This window comes from Dreissena polymorpha, chromosome 3 (genome assembly GCF_020536995.1).
Source record: "Dreissena polymorpha isolate Duluth1 chromosome 3, UMN_Dpol_1.0, whole genome shotgun sequence".
Classification (NCBI taxonomy): Eukaryota; Metazoa; Mollusca; class Bivalvia; order Myida; family Dreissenidae; genus Dreissena; species Dreissena polymorpha.
In genome coordinates, this window is record NC_068357.1 from 57,196,775 (window position 1) to 57,219,792 (window position 23,018).

The 23,018-nt window shown below is 32.3% G+C and overlaps 2 protein-coding genes across 2 annotated transcripts in view; one reads left to right on the plus strand and one right to left on the minus strand.

Moving 5' to 3' along the window:
- LOC127874278 (uncharacterized) overlaps positions 1-23,018 on the minus strand; it is an 83,344-nt gene that overhangs the window by 29,634 nt on the left and 30,692 nt on the right. The window lies entirely within an intron of this gene.
- On the plus strand, positions 9,339-12,923 carry LOC127872250 (solute carrier family 23 member 2-like). The gene is made up of 4 exons (XM_052415581.1): positions 9,339-9,429; positions 9,852-9,998; positions 11,308-11,403; positions 12,766-12,923. Exons 1-4 carry the CDS (start codon positions 9,339-9,341, stop codon positions 12,921-12,923), a joined length of 492 nt encoding a protein of 163 aa, XP_052271541.1.

The following is a 23,018-nucleotide window of genomic DNA, read 5'->3' on the forward strand; positions in this document are numbered from 1 at the left end:
CGCGAGTGTCTAAAACTTCTTTAATCCATTCTAAGCTTTCTACTTCCGACGGTGTTTAGCGCAGATATGCGGCAAAAATTATCTCAAGAGTTTCTACACCTTTCTCGCAATTGTTATACTCATCTATTCGTTCTTTTAAGCTTTTATCTGAAGGTTATTGATTAATATAAATAAATAAATATGTTAAATGTGTGTACTTATTCATTTATTCTCATTTACGAAACAATTTTATTAAGTTTTAGGCAATGTAGAATTATATCATATGCCAGATCTGAAAGCGAAAACTGGTGACTCCACTAGTTTCTCTTATCTAGTAATTGGTTGGACTATCATATTTTATAAATTTACAATTTAAATTGCTTTATTTATATTTTCATCAATTAATGTCATATCTCTTGCTTGAAATATATTTTTATGTTGATTTGTCATGAAATAGAGATATTATTTACTACCGTCAGATAATGTTCACTACCGCAGCATAAATAAGTGTGACGGTTGTGAATAGTGACGGTTGTGAAAAGTGTAGCTAAGACGATCAGGATCAGTATTATTTGCATGTAATTCAATGTTTACAAAACTTAACCCCAAAACTAAACTGATGAAATAATTGCAGAAAAGATAAAAAAAAATATGCACATCATTTATAAGCAGCGTTCGGTAGAGATTTAAAAAAAGGGTTTTATTTCAGAATACATTAGGCTTTAAGCCCATGAGTACACAAACATATAATACGCAATGTAGTAAACCGTGGTCAATGACATACAGGTATATATATATATATATATATATATATATATATATATATATATATATATATATATATATATATATATATACTATTTTAGGCAATATAAGTTAACAATTTGTAACGAAAGAATTGGCAACTCTAAAGACATTCATATTCAAAATAAACAAATATTTTGAACATTTATATATTAAGGTAATTATATAATATGAATATTGTAAAGTCTTATCGTATTCAAAATAAACTTGAATGTTCTAACAATGTGAAAACATATAATTTTTATTGATTGACAACACATAGACAGTAATATGTGGAGAGAGGCTATTGATAATATAATTCAGTTCTCAATTTAGCTGCGTTAAAAATAAATGTTGCAAGATTTTTAATTGTTTTAGCGTTGTCAGTTTGTAAAAGTTCGATAAATTTTATCATATTTGTGCGATTCCAATAATATCTACGTATATATTGTTTTCTAAGACTATTAAAAACTGGACATTCGAGTAAGAAATGGAACTCATCTTCGAGAACGTTACAGTGTTTACATTTTCTGTTTTCATACGGTGTCTTTTCAGGCTTGTGCCATCGCCCTGCTTCGACTTCAAGTCTGTGAGCAGATACTCGTAAACGCGTAAATTCGAATCTTAATTTAAAAATATTTACAACATTGAGATAAGGCTGAAATCTAAAAATTCCGTAAATGCAATAATTTTTACCCCTTGTCGTTTGTTGTAACTCGGTTATCCAATTCTGAACGTATATATCAGATACGCGTTGTTTAACAATGGATATAAAACAATTAACGTCTCCAACTCCCTGAAAAAACCATGCATCACCAAAACCTAGTGTATTTAATAGATGTTGAACAGATTTTACCTAAGAATTGTTTTCGATGTACATTTCGAGATCATGTACTAGCATATTATAAACAATTTTAATATATTTAACATCATCAGATTGTAATATTTTTATCCAGTATTTTAAAACACAAACAATCCGTTTATTTATAAGAGGGTAACGCCCAAGGTCCCCGTAAATGAAATTATTCTGTGTTTGAGTTCGGACACCCAGCACCTGTTTACAATAACGTAGATGTATTCTTTCGATTTGGATGTTATTGTTTAATCTCCAAACTTCACAGCCATAATTTAAAATTGGTTCGATAAGTTTATCGAATAATTCAAGACTATGGCTAACTGAGATATTTGTAAATTTCACCAAATTTGATTTTAACTTAAAAAGTGCTTTTAGGGCCTGCCCCGAAAGTGCATCATATGTTGCTGAGAAAGATTCCCCCGTTGTAAATATTACTCCAAGATATGTAAATGTATTAACAATTTCTAGCTCATTTCCTTGATATGTAAACTTCAAATGTTTTCTATTTTGTCCCCCTTTTTTAAAAATCATTATCTTTCTTTTATTGATATTTACACAGAGTTTCCATTTCGCACAATACTCATCTAACAAATCTAATCCATTTTGTAAACCAACTTCTGATTCCTCAAAGAGAACAATGTCGTCAGCATACAACAATAAAAACAATTTTAACATACCTAGGTCAACACCTTCAAATTTGTTTAGCATAAAGTGTTCCTCGATGTCGTTAAGATACATTGAAAATAAAAAAGGCGATAATGATTCCCCTTGCCTTACCCCTAAAAAGCATGTAAACGATTCATGACTAATTTCGTTATTATATTTTATTTTTGATTTAACAACATTATACATTGATCTGACTATATTCAAAAATTTACCTCTTATGCCTAGTTTTATTAGTTTGTACCATATAATATCTCTCACAACAAAATCAAATGCCTTTGTAAAATCAATGAATGCCGTATACAGTTTCTTCTTTTGGTTTAAAATATGAGTTATTATACCTTGCAAGACGAATATATTATCAACTGTTCCCATACCTTTCCGAAATCCGGCTTGGGCTTCTATGTAAACATTATATTTGTCCCCCCAAACACTTAATCGATTGTTAATAATTTTACTAAATAATTTTCCTATAGTGCTTAACAATGTAATTCCTCTGTAATTGGCCGTATCGTCTAAATCGCCTTTCTTATGTAAAGGGACAATTAACCCTTCGCTCCATGCCTCTGGAAAATAACTCAAGTTAAACATTTTATTAAAAAGTACAAACAAAACCTCCAAAAAGTGAGTTTCGGAAACACCATGTTTTAAAAACTCATTTAGTACATAATCCGGACCTGCCGACTTACCAGTTATTAAACAAATGCATGCTTTTTTAATTTCTTCATGTGTAATCTCCATATTTAACTCTTCAAACATTACATGTAATTCGTCATTCAAATAACGCTCATTAAAATAAACGATGTCTTCGTCTGGTTGATAAAAGTGTGAATCTGGATCATTTATTGATTTAAAATATCTTACAAAGTCATCTGTATGCAATTTGCTTGATTTAATTGGCTTAACTGATCCTTTTAACATACTCCAATATCTCTTTGCATCTAAATATCTATTTTGTTCTAGTATTTTTGTCTGCTCAGTATCATATTGATATTTATTTTTTCTAGCAAGGCATTTGTATAAACTACGTGCACTGGTCATACTTATTCTATTTTCGTCAGACTTGTCATTCCTATATATGTTCAATAATTTATAAAACTCTGATTTTGCTGATTGACACTCGTCATTAAACCATTTGTTATTTTGAACATGTTGATGTTTTTCATTTTTGCCAGTTTTTATAGTTTTCTTAAATAATGGTGAACACACTTCATCAATAATGGAACAAAAATGTTCTAAACTTTGGTCTAGAGACGAGAAACAGTTAGTGGTATTAATATCATTGCATACCTTGTTTAAAGACTGTATAATACTATCATTTTGGAGTGACTGTATATAAAGATCGGTTTTAGTTTTATCCCATTTATAAATGTATTTTGCATTATCACATTCATTTTGTAACAAAGCAGTTTTATCAACATCATCAGATGTATCTTCATTTGTGTAGGTATTTATAAAAAAACTGTACTACACAGTGGTCCGATATTAAATTAGGATCAAAAACCTCAAACTTATCAACACATTTAAATAAAACAGGCGAACACATAACAAGATCGATAACACTAGACCCGTTACTGGTTACACAAGTAAATTTTCCAATCCTACTATCTACACCTACTCTACCATTCAACACTTTTAACCCAGTCATGATAAGATATCGCCTAACTTATCGGTAATAACAGACGTGAAGTCGTTTCGTCAAACCGATGTGGTCAGTTCGTCTAAGTGTGAATTTGTATTGTTATCTGGTTTACACTATATGGTCTTCGTTTGCAATTATTAATAAGAGTAGTTATTAAAGGTTTCTGGACCCCAGAAATTTCGGACCCCAAACGATGATTAATGCTAATGTACATAAAACAACGATGAATATTGCTAATGTTCATATAACAACGATTTGTTTAATTATGTTTATTTGGCAATTTACTTAATTTGCTGTAAGCTAATTTGCCATTATTGTATTGTATATGTATTTTAAAGAAATAAACGATTTGTTCTCTTCTGTTGTTTACTTGAATAGTTATTAAATTTGCTGTTTGATATTTTGCAGTTATTGCATGGTATATGTATTTTGATGAAATGAACGATGTGTTCTTTTCTGCTCTTCACTTTAATGTAATTGTACTGTTCAGTAACTACGCGTTATATTTACAATAAATAATTCGTGATACAAAAATACAAATGCAAATAAAAGATGACTCGTTATGGGATGAGTCGTTACCAATTCATTGTGCCATTGTCGAATTTTTCAAAATGGCGCGGCAGACGAATGGGAAATTATTGTGCGAAATAACTCGCTTAGTGTTAATCATACGTGCATTTTACGGTTGATAAATGGAAGGATACATCATAAGAATGTTAAGTCATGAGTTTATGGCAGTTGCTATTTCCTTGATTTATATTTTAAATTGGTAGAAATTTCAGCATGATAAATAACCCGGAAGGGAAATTCTCGCATTTCAGGTCAAATTTCTTTGTTTACAAATCCATAGCAACATCGATGTAAATCACTAAATGGTGGCGAAATTCAAAATGTAAAAATGTCACAACAAAGTCAGTGCTCCACACTTCCGTATGAATTAAGCCAAGACAGTTCTTTTTATGAATAAATACATCCAATCAAAACAATTAGCCAAAAATTGGAAAGAAATCCCCAAAAATCATTTTGAATACATATCTCTTCCAGATAAATGGGAAATCTATTATAAATAAGTATACAATGTGAAACTTCAGCTGCCCCAGCAGTAGTCCAAATAATTAGACGTAATCGGTAAACGTTTAACGTCATTTTCCTATAGCAAATTGATTTCGACTTATACTTCAGTTTTTCTGGTTAAAGCTTTGCTTATGCATACAATTATCCTTAATTAGACATAAATATGAGCGATTACCTCTTAAATGTTTAAAAATCGTGCTTGAAAACCACTTCTGTATACTTTGAAAATAAACATTAACAACACACGAAGTGTATTTGTTATTTAGAGAATTACCTTGAAATATCTTGAACAAAATTATTTTTTGGCATAGGCTACACATAACCAATTGTTGTTGCAAAAAAACCACATCACTTTTAGCTGTCTGTACTCTTTAAATAAATGTAACCTTGCGTATGTTAAAACTAGCAGTTGTATACATCATAAATTATTTGCTAAACGTTATGAAATTTATCCTTTAATAAAAATCTGTTTGATAGCAAACAAGGAATAATACTTAATATCACATTTTTAAAGAATATATGGTAGGTGTTTATTTCGATATAATACGCCATATGAACCCATGAGAACAACATATTTTCACAAAAAAAAATACACACACGCACTCCTATGCTCACACACTCACAAGTAAACAAAACATGAATAAACGTACATGAACAAAATTTAAATCATGTAATCGAAACATAATACTGATAATCGAATAGTTCCTTAAAAGCGAAAAAGACTTTGTGCTGATTACAACGAGTGCCGGTCGATCTTAAAGTTCTTGTATTGTCACCTTTTAATACTAGTTATTCGGAGTTCAATAACAACTGATTTTTATACGATATCGATGTTTGTACCTTAGCATTAGCTAAGTTCTGAATACGGTCACTTATACAGGGACAAATAGATACATGAATATAGATTCCATATACGGGTTTCAAAGTGATCGCCGATTGTTGCTGCTTAAAAGCATGTGACAAAAGCAGCCGGATTACCGGACAGCGCTCTTGAAAAAAAACTATGCGATCGCCGTGCAGAATATTAGGCGAAAATAAACTTAATTGCATAGAAAAAGGCATTAACGTTATGTAAATCTACCGAGCCGCGCTTATCAAAACAAAGAGACCCGTTGCCCGAATAACCGTCCATCATTTCCACGTCGAAGAGTTCACATCGGTCGGCAATTTTCCGATTTACTTTCGGCATTGAACCAATATTGTTCTCACAAACAGAAACCAGTACACCAGCGTTATCGTGCCAACAGTCTTAAAGCACAATTCAAACGCCCGATCGCAACTGCCGCCTGTCAATATGTCCCGGGCTCAGAAAAGTCATGCGTCTAGTTCCAACAACTCGTTATTTCTGACGGGGTTGGAATCCAGTGACGGCTGCGTATTTAACCAATTAATTAGTTTGACTTACACAAATACTGAAATTGAAATATTCATACGAAAAGTTTAATAATATTTTTATAACAGTCTTTTAATTAGTATCGCTAATTTTCAACAAGTTATGACTTTTTTTAAATACATGCAATCTCGATTTCTCTATATGCTTTGAATGCATACCATTCAGCATATCTTCGCTTGTACCCGCGCCAATTTTAGCGCGTGAAAAGTACCAATCAAGGTCGCCGTGGTGTAATGGATATGGTGTCCGCTTAGCGACCGGGAGGTCACGGGTTCGATCCCTGCTGTGGGAGCGTTCTTTCGATCTCCCATATAGACACCAAGTACTGGTCCTAGGCCCAGGAAACGGACTCGAGAGCATTTCAAATAAGTAGGAATTACTTTCTATGCAATCGAGCTAAAATAAAAGGTTTAAACTAAACTAAACTAAAAGTACGAATCTCTTAATGCTCCCATTTGATTTTCCACCAGAAATAAAAGAGGCGAAATAATTAATGTATTCATTGATTGTCGCTAACCATTGCATTTAACACAAAATGTGCATGTGTGCGACTGTCCATGTGTGCGTAAGTGCGTGTGTGTATCAGTGCATTTATGGCTGTGTGCCTACTAGTGTTTCGTTTTTTTTGTTCGTTGATCTCGTGCTTTATCAGTTCATTCAATATAAAACTTCGACCTTTCGATTTTGTGTACGATTTATTGCTGGTTAAAATGACAGCATGATCTAAAACCTCAATGTTTTAATATGTATTTACGGATTGAATGCACGGACAAAAAATATATAAGCTGTATAAAGTGTATATGTTTATAAAGAAAGTAAGAACACATCAACTATGTAAAATAATTTAATAAGACAAAGTGATAATCATTAACTATTCAATTTCTTATACAATATTGAGAATATTAACAGTTATTGAAATTGACAATATCAGCGACATCTTGTACAAGACTTAACACCTTTACAAGTATCAAAACATGTCAATAACATTTATTAATACCAACAATAAAGGTTTCATTACATATTGTTTGCATAAAACCTTTAAATGAAAGTGTCGCTTTAACAATTTTTCGTATCTTAAGGCGCGAATCTTTTGCTAAAACAGTTCACAAAAAGGGCTACACGTTATAATTCATAATGAAATACAAAAATAAGTATAACATAATTAATAACGTCAATAAACACACACGGAAAGATCACAGTTTTAATGGAAAACTTATATGACATTCCACGTAAATTATTAGTTTCGTTTAAAACGAATACTATGTATAGTATTTATAACCGACCAATGAGTTAACATTATGCAACTTTCAATTTACACAGCGCTATATGGCAACAATATGGAATTTGAACAGTGGCAGTGTTTTCAGGCCTGGAATATCATGATTTGTTAGTTTTTATAAACATTCTTCTGATGCAATTAATAAAATAATGTTGATATTTTATGGTAAATAATTATTACACGATTATTCTGCGCTGTTATATGAATTTGCAGCCGTTAAACCTTCCGATATGATTTCATGTCGGAACGATGCTATTGCAAAATGAGGTTAAACGATATTAGGTCGATGTATATCAACCTCATATTTATAGGAGTACCCCAGCAGCAGAGCATTCCAGGGTAGTTTGTACTTTAGCGGTCCGTAGAAGTAAATTTTATCATTGTTACACTGTACTGCCTAAACACAAGTGTTAAATACCGGTAGAAAAATCTTAAAAGATGTTATGGCAGTTTTTCAGATTGGCCCCAATTTCCTTAAGACAGGTGTCCTAAATGGTAATTTTTTTTCTGGACATTTGTCCTAAACCATGAACAAACTTCAGACAGTTTTTAGCTCTACTTTTCGAAGAAAAATGAGAGCTATTCTACTCGTCCCTGCATCGGCGTCGGTGTCGCCGTCGCCGTTGGTGAAAGATTGTTTATAAAGTCAAATTACTTTAACACTATCAATCAAACTTGGAATACTTCTTTATGGCAATAAGACCATTGTGTTTGCCAACTTGCATAACTTTGTCAGTATTATTTTTTAGAGTTATGCCCCTTTTTATACTTAGAAAATTGAAAATTCGGTTAAGTTTTGTGTTTAGGTCCACTTGATTCCTAAAGTATCAAAGCTATTGCTTTCATACTTGCAACACTTACTAACAATCATGAGGGGACTGTGCAGGAAAAGTTATGTAACTCTGACTGGCATTTTGACAGAATAATGGCCCCATTTTTACTTAGAAAATTGAAAATTTGGTTAAGTTTTGTGTTTTGGTCCATTTTATTCCTAAAGTATCATAGCTATTTCTTTCAGACTTGGAACACTCGCTAACTATCATAAGGGGACTGTACAGGACAAGTTGCATAACTATGGTTGGCATTTTGACGGAATTATGGCCCTTTTTTGACTTAGTACATTTGAAAATTTGTGTCGTGCAGTCAAAATATCGGTGTTATAAGTCTTACCTTGGAAATTTATTTGATTAAATTTTTATATTTCGTCTTATGAATTTATATCGTTCTTAAATGTGAACTGTTACGCATGTGCAAGCCAAAGTTTTTTCTACGAATTCTATCGGCACATAAACGAACTATTGGTAAATGGTTTGTTTTGTGTAGTGCATTAGTCAGAGTTAACTCAAGTTCTATATGTAAATGTAAAATATTAAAACGTCACTATATACTTAGTAATTTATTTCACAAAACGTTTCACCTTAGGGCACGCGTGTCATTGTATAGCATATAGTAAATTCGCACCAAAGTTTTCAAGTCCGAATTTCATTACTGAATAACCCTTTGTTTGCTTATTGACCCTTTTATCTTACAATATTGATGGAATTGAGATCTTATGTAAGAGCCATATGCAAACGTATGAATGTTTTATATGCTATTTTATTATAAAATATCTAAACACTCTAATGTGTAGGTTGGCAGTCGCCGCGTGGTGATTGTTGCGGGAATAACCATGGTAGTGTTCGGCTGCTTCGGCAAGTTCTGCGCGCTCGTGGTCTCCATGCCGGACCCAATCATCGGGGCTTCCTTCCTCGTACTATTCGGCAAAACTATACAGAACGCTTATAGCTTTATGCTCGAGTATGTTTCGATTTACATTTGACCGGTGCAATTGTTGTGCATTACTAGACAAAAGACCGAACTCTCTATACCGAACCCAATCATCGGGGCCTCCTGCCTTGTGCTTTTTCGGTTAAACTATTAAGATTTAATTTTATATTTGATTCGAGTCTATTTCCTACCACAAGGTGATAAGCAAATAAACATTGACCTCTCCAAGGCTTCAGGGCGGTGACCTGCGTCACAGTCGTTTAAGCCTGTTTGTTTGTATACACTGTCAATGTGTTGTTTGTATCAACTGTTCGGTAAATTTTTCGCCTGCCATAAATAATGATTCTCGTGCTACAATACGGTGCATCTCGTCCTGGTTCAGCTTATGTTGCATTTTGTGATTATATCTTTCCAGGCGTCCTGACGGCTGTGGACGCGTTTAATCTCCAGTACGTGGACCTCAACTCCTCCAGGAACCTCGTCGCTTCGGCATTTCCCTCTTCCTGGGCCTTAGTTTTCCTAACTGGGTCATGCAAAATGAGGCCTTCAATAGAACCGGTTGGTAACACGTTTTACTAATTTGGCTCTGTCATGGGACTCGACATTTCTCTTACTTTCCCATGTTTGATCCAGCAAAACGAAGACCTCTTAAAAACCTTAATATAACTACACATATGTTGTAATGGCTGCTGCATCATGCAAATAATAATGACTGGTTTGTATCAAGTGTATCCATAAACAATTGTAATGTTCTGCAGTTTCCCTTATCTAATTAGATTGATTACCTGAAATACAGATTTTATCTCACGGACTCATTTTCCATAATTTGATCATGCTCACTCTAGCCACTCATGATAGAATAGAACAGGCTTGTATAAAGTGTAACTACACATGTTTTGTCTTGGCTCTCAGCTTCAATAAAATTGGTCTTGCTAAAACCAGACCGCATCAGAAAAATGTAAAAAAACATTGAACCGGTACTGTACTGATTAAAATACATACATACATATCACACGAGAGGCGGAGGCGAAATAGCACAAGCCACGAGAGTTATACAAACTCTTGGAACAATTGACTAGCGTGATATTCCTTTTATTATATACAACAACTAACGAAAACAGTTAACAAATGTATTTTTTACTTTAACAAAACTGACAAAACAATGACTGAAACGGTACGCCATAGTTTATTTAAGACGCGTTTGAATACAGTTTATGTAAATTAACGTGTAAACATTCGACCCGGGAAAACACAGGTTTCCGACACGCTTACCTTAATGCCATCGTTAATCCAATTTTTATAACAATTAAGTTGACAACTTTAATCCGATGTTTATAACAAAAATGTTTAAACGATATGCACTTACACTACTATCATCCGTGTCTTTATCGAAACTTAGTTTAAACCACACTATTTTATTGTATTCCTATCGAAATATACATTTATGCATGATAAACACACACTCCAAAATACGTTTTTAACACATAGTTTACTGTTAAAAAACACCACGTCCGACATGTCCTTACAGAGTTTAGATAAAACTATTGTGTTTTGGTACAGAAATGACGTCACACGATGTACTACGTAATATATTTCGTAATATAAAATATTTCTATTTTCTGTGCGTGTAATGTGATGTCATTAAATGGGTCGAAGTAGTCCGGCTAGTATGGTAATACGGAATTGGAAACAGCGAGTAGCGTAATACGGGATTTTTTATTTCAACGATTGATACAACCTGTATTTTGTTAAAAGCATTAAACAGGTATATAATAAACAAGATTACTACCCTCGATTACTCGGATACGAAACGTTCCATCCGACCAGTATTTTACACAAAAAATGGTATGAACGTGCACATATATTTTTAGGTTACAGTGACCAAGACCAGGTGATACATGCCCTTCTAGCCAACAACATGTTCATGCGGTGCTTTTCTGCGCTTGTTCTAGACAACGTTATTCCCGGTAAGCATCCGACAACGAGCATATGAGCCTCGTTCTGGGAAAACTATGCATAATGCATAGACTTATTTTCGCCCTAGATAAGCATGTGTAGGTCGCTTAGGCTAATCAGGGTCGACATTTTCCGCTTTTTAACCAGGTTTTCCGAAGGAAAAAACTGGTTATTAGATTTGCGAATGTCGGCGGGCGGGCGGGCGGGCGGGCTAGCGGGCTGGCGGGCGGGCGGAGCAAGCTTGTCCGGGCCTTAGCTTTGACGTTCATTGTGAGATATTAAAATCATTTGGCATATTTGTTCACCATCATTAAACGGTGTGTCGCGCGAAAGAATTACGTCGATATCTCCAACGTCAAGGTCACACTTTAGGTTCAAAGGTCAAAAATGGCCATAATTGAGCTTGTCCGGGCCATAACTAATAATTAACTATGTCCTTCATTGTTAGATTTTTAATCATTTGGCACATTTGTTCACCATCATTGGACGGTGTGTCGCGCGAAAGAATTACGTCAAACTCTCCAAGGTCAAGGTCGCCACGACTAAAATAGATTGATTTTTAAACAAGGGGGTAACTTTGAACAATCAGTAGCAATGCACATTGTTGAGTTGGTCTCCCTTTATCAGACTTTTTTTCCAAATTGAAATCAAGATGTCCACCAGTAAAAAAATAGATTGAATCTTACACAAGGGGGTAACAATGCACATATTGAAATGTCTCCCTTTATCAGACTTTTTTTTCAAATTGAAAACCTGGTTTGTGACAATTTTGTCCCTTGTATTGAATTGTTTTATTAAAGGACGTCTTTTCTAAACAAAAATCCAGTTTATACGTAAAAAGACGTCCCTGATTAGCCTGTGCGGACTGCATAGGCTAATCTGGAACGACACTTAACACACATGCATGAAGCCAAGTGTTCACCGAACGTGGCCAATAAAGCGAGCGCCCATGTTATTTACATCACATGAACAAGTTGACACTACATAAGTTAATGTTTTGCTCACGGAAATGCCTACAATCAAAACCGTCAAATTTATTTATGACTGTTAAAGTCACAATTTTGAATTTTACTTGGCTGGTAAACATCGGCGATATGTGTAGTGATATTTGTGTTTTAAGCCACTTAAAATAGTATTTGTAAAAGGAAAACTATATGGTTTAGAGTTGCTACACAAAAGAACATGTGAACTTATGTCCTGGAATAGTCATAATATAAATTTTCCATGTCTTCCATACGTATATATTACAACATACTTCAAACCAAAATATATAACGCAAACAGCTGTTGCTGTAGTTTGCTGTTTTTCTTCGATCGATATGTTTAACTACAATTCATGTGCACTGTACGTGTACCGGTTTCTATTTTTACCAGCAGGGGCTGACGAAGAACACGGCATTGTAATTTGGCGAGAGGTCCCGAGCGACACCGACGAGGAAAGAGACGATATAAATATGGACAATCGGAACCTCACCATGAAAACCTACGATCTCCCATTCGTAATGAACCTGATACGCAACTTCCGATGGTGAAAGCACGTGCCCATCTTAACAACATTCAGCGGTTTCGATAGCGTGAGATACCCGTGCTAAGGTTCTCCGTTGGACCTTGAGGAGATCGAAGAGGTGTTAGAAACTAAAAGGAACGGAGATGGGGTAAACGACACGACGAAAATATAAATGGGGAACAGAAAGAAGAAGCCAGTTATCGTTGTTTTAACGAAATACATATTTACACAAAGAATAATTGGTGTAGTATGGTTAAAATAGACAATGTTTTGGAGATTAAAACGTCAACCGTTTGTATTGTTAGTTGGCTATGATAAGCAATAACAACTTTGTAGTGTCGAGTTTTTGTTTTTGCTTTTTTATAGTTGTGCAAAATTGTATTATCACCATAGAATAGTTCATATATGCATTTTATATACAGAATAGTTCAAGTATATATGTTGTAAGGTGTATACTAGATATGCATAATATAATGTCCTGATACAAATACATTCGTTTTAAATGCATTCAGTTTCATATTTCAAAACATTACGCCGTTACTAGATTTCACAAAAAAATATATATACTGTTTTAGATGTATTTGTAAGCATGTAATTTATTTATCTAGTGCAAAGTATTTACATTATAAACATCAAGAATAAAATAGCACTCCAATTAGTAAATTGTATTCATAACACACAATTAAAAATGAGTTGTCATTAATATATCTGCTTAGTAGTATGTTGCTTGAAAAATAAATTAGTATATACTTGGCTTGTTCTCGGTCCATAATGAATTGTAGTAATAAAACTTTGAATCCAAAAATGTGTACATCATTTTGATTATTTTTGTTTTGATTTCGGATTTTGATTTAATTTACCATAAATCCAAAAAGGCAAAAACAATGTGAACACATTTAAAGTACACACATTCAATACAAAATAGAAACACGTGTACAAAAATACAGACAATCAAAACAACGTCGCGCTGAAAAGAAATAATGTTTAACAGGATTCCATTTTATATTTACACACTGAACATAATTAGCAATTAACTCAGTTAATATTTTACGAGAGCAATATAATTGATTGTATCCCAGACTGAAGAAGCTTATTGGCTGAGATATACGTGTCATTGTACATATCTTTATGTAAACCTGGTGCAGACATGATATACGAGGATTAAGATGACCCTAGACATCTGACCTTGTTAATTTATTCCATGCAGAATGAGCATATTGATTAATAACGGTTATTAATACAGACATATACATAAAAATCAAATGTATATAAGAAATATGAAACTAAGAACGACCTCCATCAGCCACTCAATGGGGGCATACACATTGAAGTCCTGTAGATTTCCATACGTGCAATAGCGCAGGCACGTACAAATACACACATGAAGTGATTCACGCACTACAAGTAAAATATACACATAAAATTATAATATGATTACATGTTTACAAACATCGACACAATGTGTAGAATAACACTTGAATAAAGCATGCAGTCCTCCATTTAAACAACAATATTGTTTTTGTTTTACTTAAAAAATAAAACAATACTGAATATGGTACATAAACATTATTTCTTAAATATATCTAAGATGTCATTTAAACTGACCGACATATTATGGCTTCTAGTAGTAATACGCTTTATGTTTATTTTATTGACAAAGAATCTATGTATTAATTCAGAATTGTTGTGTAAATACATTATGCAGCATCTCCACAAATTAAGTCAATACCTTTCAAAACAAATAAGCAAAACGTATCAAATATTTAAACACTTTGTAACAGAAAACAATTACACACAAGGAGAGCCTAAGAATACATAAGAATTGGTAATGGCAACTGATAAATAATAACCAAGCAATGAAATTAGAATATACAAAATAAAATGAACAAAACTTGTGTGTACAATAATTTGATACATTATAAAAATTACCATGCTGTCAATATAACTGTGTAAGTCTACATATGTTACATATAAGCACTTATTATTATACGATATTACATACTGTCAGCAATTATTTCGATTGGTTTGATTGGTTTACTTGTAAGCGTTTGTTTCATGTAAATGTATATAGTTATCACTATTAATTTTATAATTGCTTTGCAATTTATAAAACATGTTATTATGAATGTATTATAAAAAGTATCCTTATGGACAAAAACTTAATAATATACAACTAATGTAAAAATATGAGCGTAATAAGACACAATGGCTGATTTCTTTATCTGTCAACGTTGCTTGCCCAAACACTATTTATAGATACTTCAATATATATAACCTGATAATTGATGCCATAAATGACCTTTACAAGAAAATAAAATTGTGAGTAGAGACTATAAATATTTACATATCATACCATCACACAATTACATGCCTTGGGTTGTTCTTTGTAGATATATCGATATAGATATTGTTATCGGCATGCTATCAACAATCGTAGTGCATGGTGTTTGGAATATAAGTACATTTACAATAGCACAGGCGTATACAAATACACACATGAAGTGATACACGCACTAGAAGTAATTATATACACATGAAATAATAATATGATTACATGTTACCAAACATCGACAAAATGTGTAGAAGAGCATACCGGAATATAGCATGCAGTTCTCTTATTAACAATAATATTATGTTTTCTTTACTAAACGAATTAAACAATACTTCATTTGATGTCAACATAATACTTCTAAAGTAGTTCGAAAATAAGGAAAATTGCACGGATCGAAATAGATATTTTATTTCATTTTAATTGGCCGACATATTTATTGCTTCTAGTGGCAATACACTTTATGTTTATTATGTTGTTAAAGAGTTTATTTTGTTAATTATATGAATATTTATATAAAGAATTGTTGTGTGCAATACATTCTTTAGCCTCTCCTCACATTCAGTCAATAAATTAGTGATTTAAACAAATTTTTGTTATACTTCTTTACGTTTAAAACATTTTTTAAACTTCATAAAGGAAGAATTTTACACACAAAGAGGTTTTTATAATACATTGGACATGACAACTGATTTATAATAACTAGGCAATTAAATTAGAATATACAAACGTAAATGAACAAACTATTTTGTATGTACACTAATTGGATACATTATGAACAATATCATGCTGTAAATAAGTGTGTATAGCTCTACATTTGTTACATGTAAGCACATATTTCAATATGATACTAAAAACGGTCAGACATTATTTTCATGGATTTTATTGGTTTAATTTTAAGCTCTTGTATAATGCCAACGCATCTAGTTAACAATATTATTTTGATAAATGTTATGCAAATTTATTAAACATATGAATATATTGTAAAAAGTATTCTTATTGACAAATAACATAACATTAAAAAACTAATGTAGAAATATATTAACGCAGTATGGCGCATTCGTTGATAACATTATCTGTCAATATTTCTTGCCAAACAATATTTATTAATTCTTCACAATTCACTGATTGATAAATGACCTTCACAAGAAAATAGACGTGTGAGTAGAGACTATGAATATTTACATATCATATGATCATACAATAAAATGCCTTGGGTTGTTCTTTGTACGTACATCGATATAGATATTGTTATTGCCATCAACAATCGTCTTGCATGGTATTTGGATTGTAAGTGCATAACAATAGCACAAGCACGTACAAATACACACATAAAGTAGCACACGCACTAGGAGTAGTAATGTTTACAAACATCGACAACATGTTGAAACAAAAGGATGCTGGAATATAGCTACAGTTCTCCTTTTAAACAATAATTTATGTCTCCTTTACTCAACAAATTAAACAATACTTCATTTGATGTATAAATATTACATCTATTACATATTTATTGCTTCTAGTAGCAATACAGTTATGTTTATTATTTTGATAGAGAATTTATGTTGTTATTTATATAAATATTTATATCAAGAATTGTTGCGTTTAATACATTTTTTAGCCTCTCCACAAATTCAGTCAATAACTTAGTGATTTAAACAAGTCTGTAATACTTCTTAACGTATCACACATTTTTAACAAAACCAGTACCAGTATCAGTACAATTTTACACAAAAATTCATCAGTAATGAATACTGATGAATAATAACCAATGAAATTAGAATATACAAACTGAAATGAAAAAAAACACACTATTATGTATGTTCAATTATTGGATAAATTATTAATAATAGCATGCTGTCAATTGTTATACATTTATTATAATATGATACTAAATAAGGTCAGGAATTGTTTTGATTTGTTTAATTTTAGGCTCTTGTTTAATGTGAATGTATCTAGTTAACACTACTATTTTGAGAAATGATATGCAATTGTATAAAATATGCAATTTTATAAAATATATTATAAATGAATTGTAAACAAAAATATTCTTAGTGACAAATAACATATCACTATAAAACTAATGTAGACATATATATTAGCGCAATAATGCGCATTAGTTGATTACATTATCTGTTAAATTTGCTTGCCAAAAATGTATATATACGTCTAAATACATAAACTGATAATAGATGCCATAAATGACCTTCACAGGAAAATAAATATGTGAGTAGAGATTATGAATAGTTACATATCATACAATCACACAATTGCATTCCTTAGGTTGTTCTTTGTACGTACATCGACGATTATTATTGGCAAGCTATCGACAATCACCTTGCATGGTATTTAGATTACATTAAATTAGATACTTCTCGATTTTTAACGACTTAATTTTGTACACAACAACAGGCATAGAAAAGTAAACGTATTTCGGTATGTGTTACTGTATGACACAACGACGTGAGAATGAGAGTTCATTTTCAGAATTATAATGCTATTTTTCTTCGCAGGGGTGTGAATTGTTCGTTAATTACTGTCTATGTCTGTGTCTGTCTGTCCCTCTGATGCTCTGGTAATCCTTGCTGTATGTGTCAGCACCGACTTATGTTGGGATTAGATTGGCAATTGGCGATTCAAACAATAAAGCGTAATACTGTAATACAGTAGTTCTCTGTCATAACGAATACAGAACAACTGCTGGTAAAACTATGTGTCGATATGTCAGGATCAGACTGGGGGAGTGTATGCGTATCCATCTGTCTATTTAGCGCCCTTATTGTCGAACTGAAAAACAAAGTAGTCATGCAACATATTAAGTGACTGTTATTAAGTAATTGACTTATTGGTATTTAAAATATTGTTATAACTACTATGTCGAATGTTTTTGTCCGTGCTGTTCATAAATTTTCCATAATAATTCTTTCTTCTTGTCTAAAAGTGTGCGGTTTTAGGCCCTGCAACCAGGATTAAACACATAACGCTATGCTTGTATTGGCGATGTATTGGCGATTGCAAGATGCTGTGCCCTTTTTTTATTCATATTTTGCGTGTTTGAAGCATGTTTGGCGTTAAATATTATGCTTAGTAATGAGCTTGACTGTTTGGCAATTGGTCACTTCCCTTAAATTAAGGACTTCGTGCTTATATAAAGCTATTTTTTATGTTTCAGCTCACTTTTCACTTTGTTTATATTTGTTTTACATTGTTTTAACTCTTTGATTGCATACATATTTATATGGATTAAATTTATAATTCATTGAAATAGTGTTGTATTTTGTAGATACTGTAATGTCATATAATACTATTATCTCATAACTGGTTGTTTCGTTTCTTATCTGTTTGTATAACAAACATACTTTTACTACTTTTTGTGAATGGAGGATGCCCATTTGACTGTGGAGGTTAATCATTTAAGGCTCCTTAATATCAATAAGCACGTATATATAAAGTAATGTAAGCGCGTTTGATGGAAGAGAATGCAGTGTTAACGGTGCCGAAGGTATACTCACTGGTGGGCATTGGAAGGGAGTCGTAATGGTCGGGGTTAGCTGATCGTGGTCCCAAATCGTCGTACATATTTTGATGGGACGATTCGCTGTTAGCGCGAGTTCCTCCAACACATCTTTAATATTAAGAATATCTACCATAACCTCCTCAATGTTAAGCGTGATGCAAGGTATTGGCAACGAATTGGGACTTAAAATATTATGTTTACATGGATTGCTCTGTTATGTAATACTTCAGGGGTTTCACTGGCCTAAAAAAAGTTGTCGCCACTTTATCGCGGTGTGAAAATCGCCGGTTATTCCGACTTTATAAATAAAGACAATCATTAATGGAACCTAATTATAATTACTACATCTATGAATAATGGCATTGACTATATATTTATTACTTAAAGAAATATGTTAATACATAAATAACAATAAGTACCTTCATAAGTATTAATAAGCTTTATTTTTATACAAATAACATTTTTATCCACTTGATAAACCAGATAACCAACATAATTTAATAATGTTAACAATAATGAAACAGTATGCTGCATGAATGTTTCAGAATTATTTATTAAAACCTAGAATCACACAAATGTACATCATCTGAAAGAAAAAATAAATCAAACATCAGAAAATAAAGCATCTCAATTCAAATTGTTAAACTTTTACATTTGGTAATTTGGGCATAATATACATAAACTTCTGCTTATTATCAAATTTCACAAATTCTAAAACAACACCCATTGTTTAAAGGTTTTCTGTTAGCTGTGGTGGTTGATTTCCAGGTTCAATTAAATGAATATTTTTCACATCTATTTCTTGACAGAAAGGCCCAGGATAATTGCCACCATCCATTCTTGTTGTCTGAAATAACACAAACCATATTTTTACAAACTATCAACAACAAATAAACACATAAATATCACTATCTTTATATGTCCGAATTTTAACATGTCCGAAATATAGTACATCGAGTGAAACACCTACTTTTGATTTCAGAAATAGTTGGTATCTTAATTAAAATATATTGTTCCCATAACATTATAATAATGAAACTGGTAAACATAAATGCTCACAAATGCCTGTTGAAACAAGTTAACATGTGTTCTTTTCATGGTATTGATTAAAGAAATAGCGTCCCTTATAATCGTTATAATTATTTATCTTCATGAAGTTTATCCCAGGATTACATAATTGATTGTTCATTGTCATAAAGGAGCCATTACTCCGATAATAACCGATAATATCCCCCATAAACTTGACAATAACAGTAAAAACACCGTTTGTAACACTTACACGTTTTAGTGATTTCAATTTGCACTCTGTCATGTAGGTCGCTTGCGTAGTCGTAAATCAATAATTACAACTGACAGACGACTCGCAGTACATTATCGGATAGGGTTTAACCGCTTTTTAAAAAATCGTTTGCGACAGTGGCGATCGACAGCGGATATTACAGACTATATGAATTATCGAAACTGAACATAAAAGTGCATACACGTTTGCTAATTCTGAAAGAAATTATATGAATCTTGTACAATATCGATGAGTATGTAGCATATTTAGGATACACACATATGTATAATAAAAGTTTAGATAAACAATCAAATTTTCGTGAATAACGTCAGGCATGAAATACATAAATGTTTATGCAACGATTTCTAGACGTTCAAATTGAAATTATTGAGCAAAATGAGAACTTTAATACAATTGCCAATTCTTTTAACGCAAATAAGTGACGACCGCAAACGGTATATCAAATTCAGTTAATTAGATCAAGTGTACCATATCTAATAATGAATCAGATTATCACAGTGTACATTTCGAATGCCAAATAGTAAAGTACCACGTGAATAAGCGTATACGCATGTAGGTATTGTAAAGAGGTTTATATTATTGGCAGGTAAGATAACTTCCTTACAAATAAGATTGCATTCAAAAAAGTATCTGAATTGATTGTTAAAATCGCATTATTGCTACAAGTATTTTCTTGACATATTTTTGCAAATCTCTTGCAATTATGTATTTGTGTGTACTTACTGGCGATGTTTTCGTGTGCTGGACACCACATTCAATACTGCTAGAGCCACGACAACAACTCCAAGGACTATGGCCACAGCTAATAAGGCGTTGAAATATTTGTCAGAATGGAAATCTGGACACTCCGTTGTAGAAATAGATACCTCAGCTTCAACACACATATATAAGATCTTAACATGAGTATGATAAGCAATAAGGAGATTAGGAAAAAGGTTAATAAGAGAATCTTTGGTTGTAGAAACCGCGTTTGAACGCTGCGTTGCACAGTACATTTATATTAATTAACTAGTATTAGAGTAATACATACTGTCTGATAATAATATAAATAAAGAGAAAAATATTCACACTTTCTTTTTTTTTTTTTTTATATCAACATACATTTGTTTTTAAAAAAAGAACATGAAGAAAATTTAGCCCATTTATAGAAACAAGCTTTAACAAAGCCTATTGCGGCAAATATATCAGGAAAGATTGAATATTTATGTGTGTTTATTTACTATTATCCGTACTGAATACGAAACTGAGGAAGAATACAAATACTTAAATACTACACACTCAAAAACACATCGTTATACACGTGTTTGCTTTAAGCAATCAATAGTCTATCTTACCGACGCTGCAATTTCGATGAGTCCACCCAGGCGCACATCGGTCAGAAGGACAGTTGCCAGAAACATGATCACAGATTGATTCATTCAGGCAATGACATGGTGAGGAGCAATTCATTCCGAACATGCCTGGCTCGCAAGCTGCGAAAGTCGGGTATAAGCGATTGTTATAGTAGAGGAAATAAGATAAGGTGAATGTATAGTAGTAGTTTTGCGTTACTCATTACATGAAAAGTACCGGTATACTAATTCGTTGTACAAGACATGGTTTTATGCACATATAACAATAAACACTATATTCAATTATTTACATGATAGCGTTTATCTCTCTAAATTTAATCATATAATTAAATGTAATTCTATCTTAAATTGCATTGGCATGCTACAGTTTTTTTTTAACTAATCACATTTAATTTGCTTTAAAAATTATCATTTACTTTAATTTCATTGTATCTAAAACTGTAACGGGATGCTACACAGCCAACTATATACCAACATCAGTTCTTTGGATTCACTGTCATTACATAATATTATCTTCGTTTAATGTAGATAAGTCACACAATTATTATATTAGTATCATTCCTGTATAATGTTTACTCATCTCCTGTATCTATGTATAACTATTTGGCTTAAAACCTTAACCATGTAACCAGCTTTATAATCTTATTTAAGATAATTACTATTATCAATTTTGTGTTCATTTCTCTACGCTTCGTGTTATTTAGTACACTGTACTATCCTTTATGCTTTTGATAATAGTGATTGCTAACTGTTTATGTATATATGCAGCTGTTGTGTTGTGTGTTGTCTTAGCATGAATATGCACACTTGCTTAATTATCTGATTTTTATGTCAGTATGTCCAGAATCATACTTTATATAATGCATGTTATACGACATTACTATAAACATAAATATACACATGAATAATACATCCTTGATTTTACCATCTTATCTGTTGGAATTTATCCTAATATGACCTTACTGTTAAGATTCTACAATTATTTTTCTTCTCAGCCAAAAATGACCTTTCCTACCAACTGTCCATGTCTATGCAAGTCTTTGCTCTATTTGTGTACTATATCACAGGTGGTTAGCGTGTGGCTATGATATTAATTAGTGAAAACATCATTTTGAATGATAAATAATCATATTATAACGAAAAATTAACTTTTTTGAAAAAAAAATTTCACTATCAAATATATATATATAACAAGGTATGCAACTCAACATCAGCCCAAAACGGGGTGCATCGCTTTGAACAGCCATATCTTCATCAATTGTGCAGCGACTTTCACGATCTCGGTCTTATTCAACGCAGAAATGAATTTCCTTTCTGGAAATGTATATGTCTTTCAATATTTTTACAAATGCTGGGTCAACTTTTAAGAAATAACACGATACACAACTCGCATGACCCAGTTGACAGTGATCATGCTGTCTTTAAGACTGAAATCTTCACGGAGTAAAGGGCAACTTCCCTACAAAGTTCATGTAGTTCGATACCATAATTCAATAAAACGTATGAAAAAACATTATTACCGTTCTTGTCGTTACATTCTGCATCAAGACTTACTGTCCAGCGCCGTTTGAAACCTTTGTTTACATACATTTCAACTAACTGACATTTTAAACATACGAGTGATT